This window comes from Myxocyprinus asiaticus, chromosome 40 (assembly GCF_019703515.2).
Source record: "Myxocyprinus asiaticus isolate MX2 ecotype Aquarium Trade chromosome 40, UBuf_Myxa_2, whole genome shotgun sequence".
Taxonomy (NCBI): domain Eukaryota; kingdom Metazoa; phylum Chordata; class Actinopteri; order Cypriniformes; family Catostomidae; genus Myxocyprinus; species Myxocyprinus asiaticus.
The window spans coordinates 31,920,967-31,932,461 of NC_059383.1; the positions used below are offsets into that span (position 1 = coordinate 31,920,967).

An 11,495-nucleotide genomic window follows, 5' to 3' on the forward strand; every position below is an offset into this window, starting at 1 on the left:
TAAATATACCATCCTGATTTTTTTTTTTTTTGTCATTTAACCCTTTTTTGAATCCTTGAGTCAACAGTTTACCTGAAAAATCAGAGTTATAGGCTTAGTGTTGTAATTGCTCTGTTTTAGTCTTTCCCATTCATTTCCTATGGTGGGTCAAAAATTACCTAGAACACCACGAGTGTTACTTTTTGTCACGTGGCCTAAACTCAATGGATACAGTCCAATTTTTGTGTGTGTTCAGACGGTAAATGTAGGAAAAGTAACCAAGCCATGAGATGAAGGATACAATTTTTATTAAAGAAACTAAATCAAAATGGGTCAAAAATGACCTGAATACCATACAAGGGTTAAACAAAATGAGTAGCTAATTGGTGTATCACCCATATCAAAATGTAATTTGTCAACAACAAACCAAAGCCATCAAACTGAGTAAAATAAATCTGTGAAAGTTTTCACAAATCCAGTTTTGTGTGAAATTAGTGTTTTCCCACCATAATTATCATGTTTCCAGAATGTGACCTCTCAAATTCTATAACAAAAATGTTTCAGGTAAACAGTTGACTCAAGCACTCAAACAAGGATTAAGTAACACTGATTTCTGTAACACTGATTTTTCAGGTAAACTGTTGACTCCAGAACTCAAAAAATGGTTGAGACAAAAACTGATCTGTGAAAAAATTCACAAATCATCAAGGTCTTTTTGAGCCTAATATGACTTGTGAAGATGGTCAGCTTTTAGAATTATAAGCTGATTTCCTATTATTACTCAAGGCAATGCGGGTAGAGCAGTAAGACACAATCAAACGTGACCAAATGTGATTGTGAAAGTTCTCACAAATCAGGCTCTATCTAAAACAAATCAATTTGCATGAACCCAGACTGCCTGTTTGCTGGAAATGTGAAAGAGTAAAAAGTGAAGAGTGCTTATTTATTATACAGGCTTCTAGGTGTTCAACTTTTGGAGCCATTTGCATTAGAAAATGAAGAGTCGTACAATTTAAACGACCGATTGCAAAGCGGAGGATGATGTCATCTGAATTCACAAATCATGAATAATAACTATTTTTCCATCTTAACCATGTGTTGTACACTGGAGCCATATTTATATTTATGAATTTGTTGCATTTTTAAACACTTTGTTTAGCAGTTTAACATTGTGACCTCTTGCTGAGGACAGGTTAAGTTACATGTGCTTCCAAGTATAGAGCATGCATTTTAAAAAAGTCTAATGAAATTATTTTAAAATACAAGTAAAAAAAATGCCCTGAGTATACACATTTCCTTTATATTTAACTATTCCAGTATTTTTATTATGAATTTCTTGATTTTTAAAATAAAGATGACTTTTGTATGTAAGAAATGCTTTGTCCCTTATCTCAAGAATCAGTGATAGTTGACATTTCCATTAATTTATTCCAGTGTGGTTTTACAGTATTGTGTTCACTTGTTTACAACAACTATAGCAACTATACATCAATCAGCCACATTAAACCACCTGCCTAATATTGTGTAGGTCCCCCTCGTGCCACCAAAACAGTGCCAACCCGCATCATGCTGTTCTTCTCACCACAATTATACAGAGTGGTTATCCGAGTTACCGTAGACTTTGTCAGTTCGAACCAGTTTGGCCATTCTCTGTTGACCTCTCTCAAAGCGTTTCCGTCTACAGAACTGCTACTTACTGGATGTTTTTGGCACAATTCGGAGTAAATTCTAGAGACTGCTGTGCGTGAAAATCCCAAGAGATCAGCAGTTACAGAAATACTCAAATCAGAATCCTTTTCTGAGATGCGGGTTGGCGCTGTTTTGGTGGCACGAGGGGGACTTACACAATATTAGGCAGATGGTTTTAATGTTGTGGCTGATCGATGTATATACATATATTGTGATATTTTAAAGTTATAAACTCTTTGTTATCCAGAATCAGAAGGACACTGAAAATCTTCCCCAAAACCAAGAAGCAATTACTGAACTCAAAAACTCTTCAAAAGCATCCTGTTGTGACTGTTATAAATTAGCTGCTTCAGATAAAGGAACACAAAAATAACCTATTTGAGGAATCTCAGAAGTCAATGCAATGGCAAAAGAGAGCAATAGTTTTGCAGAGTGCAATCAGGGCTGAGGCAAAGTCGGTCGATCTGCAACAAGAAAAACATCCACACCAAATACTAAATCTATGGACTGAAACAAATTACATTTAGAAATTTCATTTCACACGTGGCATTTTTTCTGACAACTTGGATTAAATGACATTTGATGTGAGGCTTATTCTCTTTTTTTGACATTGACAATTAAATGGAAAAACACAATATAGCATTTTTGTTACAGTATTACAAGTGAACAAGAGGGTTCTACAGTCACTCTGAATTACTAAACGATGTCAATAGGCCTTTCTCTGTAAACTGAAGCACGCATCAGTTTTGAAGAGGTTTTAATTCATTTCAGTACAAATTATACACTTGATATGTAAACAAAATATACTTACCAATTAAAAATACATGTACTGTCTATTGCATTTCATACAAGCACAAACAACTGTGAAGTTTACTTTTTGATTTTTCACATGAAATCAGATAAATAAAACAACAACAAAAGTGCAAGTATGACTTCAAACAAAAGACAATTGAAAGATGAATGGATGGCTAATTACAGTCAAGTAAAAATTCATAGAACCCACAGAAACTGCATAATTGGAATTCCATATTAATCAAGAAGAAAAAGGTGTAACATTAGTCATGTATCTAAAGATAAACACCAATCAGCCACAACATTAAAACCACCTGCCTAATATTGTGTAGGTCCCCCTCGTGCTGCCAAAACAGCGCCAACCCACATCTCAGAATAGCATTCTGAGATGCTATTCTTCTCACCACAATTGTACAGAGCGGTTATCTGAGTTACATAGACATTATCAGTTCAAATCAGTCTGGCCATTCTCTGTTGACGTCTCTCATCAACAAGGCATTTCCGTCCACGGAACTGCCCCTCACTGGATGTTTTTGGTACCATTCAAAGTAAAAACCAGCCCGTCCGGCACCAACAATCATCCCTGCGATTATCTAATCAGCCAATCATGTGGCAGCAATGCATAAAATCATAATGTTCACATCAACCATCAGAGTGGGGAAAAAATGTGATCTCAGTGATTTGGACCGTGGCATGATAGTTGGTGCCAGACGGGCTGGTTTGAGTATTTCTGTAACTGCTGATCTCATGGGATTTTCACGCACAACAGTCTCTAGAATTTACTCCGAATGGTGCCAAAAACTAAAAACATCCAGTGAGGGGCAGTTCTGTGGACAGAAACGCCTTTTTGATGAGAGAGGTCAACAGAGAATGGCCAGAGTGGTTTGAACTGACAAAGTCTACAGTAACTCAGATAACCACTCTGTACAATTGTGGTGAGAAGAATAGCATCTCAGAATGCTATTCTGAGATGTGGGTTGGCGCTGTTTTGGGGGCACGAGGGGGACCTACACAATATTAGGCAGGTGGCTGATCGGTGTATCTGCACTGTTGTTATGGTGATTACTTTGAGAAGGAGGAGTTCTATGATCATTTATTAAACTGTAACATTGTAGATTATGAAATATTTAAATAATGGCAAAACTAAAAAACTGACTTTGGCTCAAAAATTTTTAACCCCGAGTTAATTTTTTCTCTTAAACCTTTTCAAGTACTAAGCAAATCCAGATTTTAGCAGGACATGATGTTTTTAGGGGATTTTGTGGAAATTCGGGTTTGTTAAAAGATTACACGACCCACGCAGTGCCACTTTTTGAAACATACAGCCATCAGATGATGTTTTTGTTTCTAGTTGCATTTTAGTATTAAAAGTTTATAGAGGGTCAAATCTGACTTAGATGCTACAACTAAAATGCAAATTGTAAGTCTTACAAACAGATGTCTAGAAGATTACACAGAGAAAATTAAATCCATAATAAAAGCTAAATATCTCACAAGTATAAGTGCAGCCTTCATTATTACCATGTTAATTAAATGTATAGTTCACCCAAAAATGAAAATTCTCTCATCTTTTACTCACCCTCATGCCATCCCAAATGTGTATGACTTTTTATTTTCTGATGAACGCAAATGAAAATTTTAGAAGAATACCTCAGCTCTTTTGATCCATTCAGTGCAAGTGAATGGTTCCAGAATTTTGAAGCTCCAAAAAGCACAAAGGCAGCATAAATACTTTTACTTTTAATCCATATCTTCTGACACAATATGATAGGTGTGGGTGAGAAACGGATACATATTTAAGTCCTGTTTTACAATAAATTCTGCCCAGTAAAAAAAAAAAAAAAACAGAAGAAGAATGTGGAAGTGAAAGTTGAGATTTATACTTAAAAATGGCTTAAATATTGGTCTGTTTCTTATCCACACCTATTACATAATTTCTGAAGACATGGATTATGGTTTTATGGATTACTTTTATGCTGCCTATGTGCTTTTTGGAGCTTCACAATTCTGGCCACAATTCACTTGCATTAAATGGGCCTACAGAGCTGAGATATTCTTCTAAAAATCTGTATTTGTGCAGAAGAAAGTCATACACATCTGGGATGGCAAGAGGATGAGTAAATGAGATCATTTTCATTTTGGTGAACTATTCCTTTAAAAAAGCAAAAGTTCAAGAAACCATTTCAGTATGGGTAGTGGTAAGAGTTATTGCATGAAGATAATAATAGCTTGAAGTTTGTTCATAACATAACCATCTTGAGACATAACCAAACAAGAGATAAGACAAGGATTTGTTGATGGATAGGTAATACTAAAGAGATATGACTCATACTCAAGTCTTGCTTGGTGCTCACCAATAAACATAAAATGACCATCTCAGATAGTAAGGTCAAGAGGTCATCAGTTGTGACAGGTAGGAAACTGTTGCATGTCAGCTCATTTTAAGGAAGTCTTAAAGGAAACCTGAAAGAGATCTCAGATTGGTGAAGGTGTGCGAAATGAGGACCCAGTGAGAGCAGTCTCCAAACACATTGGCGTAGGAAGATTTGAGGAACTGGACATAGTTCTGGAGACTACGGTTTGTGCTGTCAGACTGCTCAAATCTGTCTTTGACGTCTTGTAAACGGCTCTGGTACCTCCGTTCCGCCTGTGAGAAAGAGGTAGAAATTCATGGATGTTTTGACATATTTTAGACACAAAAATATTTGACATAAGGATTTTTACTAGAATTCATGTCATACTGCACAATTAGATTTTTTCTTTTCTGAAAAGAATTTGAGTGGTCCTTGCCAGTTCAAAAGTCGCAGCCACCATGCTAGGGTATTATAGGTGGTTGACGGGGCATTTGTGCAGTTGCTACGGTGTTTTGAATTTTTTTTGCAGTTGCTAGGGTGTTGATATACAGGTTACTGCATACTGGCCCAAGTAAAAAAGAGAAAAAGATCAATATTAAAGTCCTTTTTCCTTCACTTTCATGTTCTCCTCCTTCTGTTTTTAGTGATTCACATTCATCGTGCATATCCCCCCTACTGGGCAGGGAGGAGAATCAATGATAAAAAATTACTTAAATACTGATCTGTTTCTAACCCACACTATCATATCACTTCTGAACACATGGATTTAACAACTGGAGTCATATGGATTACTTTTATGCTCCCTTTTTGTAGATTTTGGAGCTTCAAAATGTTAGCACCCATTCACTTGCATTGTATGGACCTACACAGCTGAAATATTCTTCTAAAAATCTTGAACTACCCTTTAAGTGAACCCATATAAGAAGCCCGCCCCCATTTTTAAGGCATTTGATGCAAATAAAATGCATGTCCTCACTGCTGGCTCAGGATTTCTTCCTCGAGTTCCTTCAGTGTTTAATGTCGGTTGTCAAAACAACTTTGTGCTTTAGCTGGACACATGATCCAAAGCTCAAATTTCATTGGCCAGAGTATTTCATCGACTGGCAAACACTGTTAAAAAAAACAAAAAAAAAAAAAACAAATCTCACCTTTTCGGTACACGAATATTCGCTCCGGGTGTGAATGTCTTCATAGGAATCCATTGTTTTGATTCAAAATGTGAAATTTGCATTTGGTGTGCAAAGGCCTTTACTGTAACTGTAGTGAGATAATTCACTGACCTCCTCTTTGCCACGTCGTAACTGGTTTAGCTCAGTCGTTGTCCTGCTCAGCTGAGTCTCTAGGTCAACAACTTTTGACTGCGTAGCACATTCTTTAGAAGCTGCTCGCTCCCTGGTCTGAGCAACCTGACAATCAACAGTCAATTATCAATGAAAATTAGATTTTTTTTGAGCAAACAAGGACATTTATTGTATTCCTGGTATTAAAGATTTAGTCAATAATCACAATAAAGGGAGCATTTTTCAGTTGATACTTTTAATATTTTATTTGAGATCAGCAGCCTTTAATTTGAAGCAGATTTGGACTGCACTTCTGAGAAGCATGTGTCAGTTGCCCAATTCTGATGCATTATCTCAGATAAAGCCTTTTTTGGAGGTTCCTTTGAATCATAAATAATTTATGTTAAAGCATTAAAATTGAAGCCTCACCTGCCGCCGAGCATCGTCCAGCGCCTCTTCCAGCTGCCGGGTGAGAATACTGCATTCCCGAGACTTTTCTTCCAGACGCACCTGGTTGCTATGAATAGTCTCTTCACGTTTTGCAATCACCTGCATGAGGTCTCGATTTTGGGAGTTAGCCTCCTCCAACTTTCTGTTGATAGCAGAGGATGGAGCATGTTAAGACATTAAAAAATAATAATAAAATCAAACAGAAGATTGCTGAAGGATGAAGTGACGACCGTTCAAGAGCCTCTGCTTTGTGCTGAAGCTGCTTGTTTCAATCCAGTACCACCATGTTCTTGTGACGCACCATCTCTACCTGACTGCCCTGCTGCTCCACCTAAATCAGTCAACCAGAGAACATAAAGATCTATCAATATATCTGTAAAGGTTCCAACAAATAATGAAGGAAGCGGGAAGCAGGGTGGCAGTCCAGGTAAGTCAACCTTTAATGGCTTTTCAGTTTCACAAACACAGTCTTTAGCTTTTTAGTTCTACAAACTTCACACAATCTTTTCAGCTTCACAAATAAAGTATGGTCACAGTTTCCAGTAGGCGCGCGCACACACACAACGTCACTGGTCTGTCTCTCTCTCCCTCTCTGGCATTCCCTGCGGCCTTTTCAAGCCCATCTCCGCTGTCACTGTAATGAGACACAGGTGTTCCGTATCAATAATCACCAGGTGATGGCCCTTACCGCTTCCTCTCTCCCCAATGACAGACACATGACCACGTCCCGCTCCACAATATCAAGACATAATTTAGGTTATAATGGAGTTCAAAATTAGGAACAGTGGCTTAAGTGTTCAAATACAGTTTGTGACTGGAAATTGACATAATCTCCAACTGTTAAAAAAGACCTACATGAAAACAAGAGCTCAGCTACATGTTTGTAAAAAAGGGGCCATATTCTACATCTATGTAGCTTTTTGTTTTAGCCCCTGTAGCCCACTTATAATGTTTATCAATGTTACTTACAATGTTACGTACAAAAATGTTGTAATTACGTTTTGTGTGACCATTTTCCACAGTCACTCTGACCTTAGCCCAGGTTTTTCTTCGTTCTTCGCTCAGAGCTAAAAATAAATTTGAAACAGCTGAGCAGCGGTATACCATTTGCAAACATTCAGACACCGGCCACACCGCTGGGGGAGGTGTTTAGAGGAGCATTTAAATGAGGACACACAGGACTACATGTAAAACTAATATGACAAAAAAATGTAACATCAATTACTATATGGCTTATTCTATGAGTAGAATTTACTTGAGATCAGTAAAAGAAGCTGTTTAAAGCACTTGATGATGATTTAAAATAATACGGTAGACAGTATGCGCAATAGATAATGTGTAATTTGTAATGTTTACGTTCTGCATTCATGGTGCTAATGTGCTAACAAGCTATATGCGGCCATAATATACATAGTTACACTGTTATTGTAATTTCTGATGACACTGATACTACTGCAAAGATGGGTGTATAAAAGAGTGTTAATGGGTAGAACACAGACAAAAGAATGATGACAGGCATATCTTTAGGCTTTCAGCTGCAGACAGCACATGAGTGAAGCAGTAACCTATCTCAAACAACAGAGTGAAAAGGCATTTAGAGTATTTGAGTAGATTTGATTCCTTTTTTAGAATAATTAATTAATAAAAAATAAAAATAAGACGACATATTCTTGAAAAATGTCTCTACGAGAATGATCATACAGGTGTAGGTAAATTTGCACCAGCTCGCTAATAACTCTACACATTGGTGTGTTTATGTTGACTGATCTTAACTCACTGAATGTGAATTAGCTGCCGGCCTCAAAGTGAAGGTGGAGCTCCAGGTCACACCTACCAATGACATGGACCAGTGGCAGTAAGAAGGTGTTAAACAGCTGATACAAAGTTTTCCTGAAAGTTTGCGATGGTGAGCTTTTACAAACCTCCAAAACAAACTCAAACACCTTTGTTTTGGCCAGATATTGTATAACAGGGCCTTGTTAATTAAATAGGCTTTTTTTTTTGTTACCATAACTTTAAGACTTTAAAATGTAAATTAGCTTTTTAATGATTGGCTACTCTATTTACATATGAAATCAGAAAAAATGCCCCACAAACTTGCTGAATAATGAAGGATAATCTGTTGTAAATTAGTATGTTTTTGAGCTCATGACTGTGTCAATTCCATGACGATTTCTGAATTACTCGTTTTTGTAGCTTAGTTTTAATTAAAAATCTGGGCAGAAGTTGAAAAGAAACCATTGGTTGTGTTTCAGATTTTAAAGACATAAAACTACTTTAAAAACTTTATGCTGTAAAAATAATAGTGCACAAACACCTTAATGCGCAGCTCTGCAAGCGCCGTGGTGAGCTTGTGGTGTCTCCTTTCTTGAGCATACTCCTCATGAGCTTCCTGCAACTGCAGTTCAGCAAGTCTCAGAGCTTCAGGTAGCAGCTCATGCTCTGCCGCACGACCAAGGAGCTGCTTGCTGACCTGCTGGATCTCTTGGTCCAGCTCCTCTCTAACTGTCTGAGCTTCACGTTCGGCCACCTGCAGACATGCACAGTACTCATCTGCTTCAGCACGGGTGTTTTGCACCTACGAATTCAAAAGGAAAGGGCAGAGCTGACAAACTCAAACAAACAAAGGCACAAAAACATATACACACAATTATACACAGAATTTTGCAAAAGAGCTTGAAGCATGTGTAAGATTTTGATGATCACACCTGGGCTTTATAGCGGTCCACTAAACTCTCATAGTGCTTTACAGAGACTTTGACCTGCTGAACCTCATACTGGGACAACGTCAACTTCTCCTCCAAGGCAGATAAAGTGGCCTACATGAGCACAATAATTCAGATTATTACATTTGTGTTGTTAACGTGTAATATTTATTTGCTATATTTATTTACAACAATCAATAAGAGGGTCACTGAGGGATTGTGAGTAAAAATATAAAAAAAGGGAACAAACTGGAGAGTATAGCTGCAGATCGTCACAACTTAATGCTCTGGTTCTCTAGGCGAACAGTTGTGTTCTCTGTAGTGAGCTCATTCAGCCGATCTAAAAGTCCATCTCTTTCAGATCTGGCCTTTTCCTCCTGCCCATGCAACTGTTCTGTCAGGTCTGTAATATGACTAAAACAACACAAAAAGATCTAGAATAAACTTACATATGCTTTAACACAGCTTCCATTTATTCTGTATATAGATTGATGATAGATTGATATCATAATTTAAAGAACAAATTGTGTTCTATGGTGTGTTGCGAGTTTAGGAAGAGATCTCTGTGCTAACCTGTTCAGCAATGTGATCTCCATCTCTAGCTGTCCCTTGTCCTTCATCTCTTTTGCATGGTCACTGCTCCAGTTCTCTGCAGCTGACACAGCATCTGCCAACTGAGATTCCTGTGTAGAAGACTGGATAAATTATTATACAGTATATTATTATATCATATTTTTGTTTTTACATTGAAAAGTTAAACATAATGCTAGTCCACTATTAGCAACTGAAATATTAACTTTCTTATAATAGGTTTAAGCTTAACCAAAAGTCTCAGCTTAATATGATATTAAATAAGGATATTATACAGTATATTCAAAGGTAGTTTAAAGGCAGATGACTATGCACAGACTAGAGAAGGATGATATACCTGGGCTGTCTTGGTAGAACTGCTCTTCTTCAAGCGCACGTGCACAGGTGTGCTCTCGTTCACGTGCACGTGCAGTGGTGGAGAGGAAGAGCTTGTACTCATTGATCTCTGTAAAAAAAAGAAACAGATTAAAAGTGAGTTAAACAAAGCAGCCCACATATCCTGTGATATGTAGTAAATTTAGAAGACATATCTGCAATGTACTCCAACCTGGACAGAAATAATAAAAGATAGATAAATAAATAAATTAATTAATTACTCCATATACAGTCTCCTTCATAAGAATGATGCCAAACAAAAGACTATAAATTTTTTTCTTTATTTTTTTAAATATTTTATTTTACTTGCCCTGGCTACATTTTCACTGGCCCTAAGGCTAAATTATAATGTTTTTAATCTATAGCAACTTATTTTTATTTTTAAACATCAGGAATTCTGTACAAGACAAATTTACATCAAATAATGAATTACAAAAATTAAATGCATTTTATAATTTGCAATAATATTTGCAAATTACTACAATGTAACTCCATACTCCGGTATACTGGCCATTCACATTGTTGACACCTGTATACTGTACTTTGCTCAACGTTTTTAGTATGCGGGTTATAGCAACGGTGTCCCTAGAAACCAAGCCTAACACAGATCCAAGCTGCAGGTTGTCAAGGACACTGCTGAGGCTTGCTATCTCCGTTTAACGATATTCATGATAAACTTTGCCCAACACACAATAAACAACAATCAAATCCGTGAAATGTCATTGGTATTTTGAAAATTGCAGTTTCTGTGTTACTTTACTGACGCTGGTGAGCTGATAGTGGATACATCCGAAAACGTTGGCAGCTGACTTGCTGCCTAATCAGTTAATGGCTTAACTGACAGCTGTTTTGAATGAATGGATCTCTTAAGGAAACTGGTCTCCGAACAGTTTGAAAAGCACCTTATTTACATCCTGCCTCCGTATACAGCCTCCGAATGTAGCATTTTCCTGGTTTCGGACGCAGCCCATTAAATGGAAGAGAAGGAGCCTCGAAATTTAAGAGCTTGACTTTCAAAATAAAAGTGTTTTAAACGGAATTGTTTTTAATACTAACAGTCTGTGGTAGTTCCAAGGTACAGATGTGTGTGTGTCAGACTATACATGCATTAATGCCTAAGACTAGCTTTTATTATTATTATTATTATTATTATTATTATTATTATTATTATTATTATTATTACGAGTGCTGCTGTGTGATGCATTATTTCATTTTCTTATAAATGTGGATGAGCTTCTTTAAAAATGATTTAGCTGATAAATATTATAATATTATGATGA

At 36.9% G+C, this 11,495-nt stretch overlaps 1 protein-coding gene and 1 long non-coding RNA gene across 2 annotated transcripts; one reads left to right on the top strand and one right to left on the bottom strand.

Annotated features, from left to right (window-relative positions):
* Nucleotides 1-1,815: 1,815 nt before the first annotated feature.
* LOC127430619 (uncharacterized) lies at nucleotides 1,816-4,316 on the top strand. The gene is made up of 2 exons (XR_007895464.1): nucleotides 1,816-2,792; nucleotides 3,486-4,316. It is a non-coding gene; the product is annotated as an uncharacterized LOC127430619 (long non-coding RNA).
* A 619-nt stretch (nucleotides 4,317-4,935) lies between these two features.
* Nucleotides 4,936-11,203, bottom strand: odf2a (outer dense fiber of sperm tails 2a). Its single transcript, XM_051680510.1, is given in 11 exon segments — nucleotides 4,936-4,978; nucleotides 4,980-5,107; nucleotides 6,095-6,220; nucleotides 6,524-6,686; nucleotides 6,775-6,875; nucleotides 8,862-9,122; nucleotides 9,253-9,363; nucleotides 9,516-9,663; nucleotides 9,823-9,944; nucleotides 10,178-10,285; nucleotides 11,118-11,203. Coding segments are annotated over 11 exon segments (1,380 nt in total). The 5' UTR covers nucleotides 11,187-11,203.
* Nucleotides 11,204-11,495: the final 292 nt, after the last annotated feature.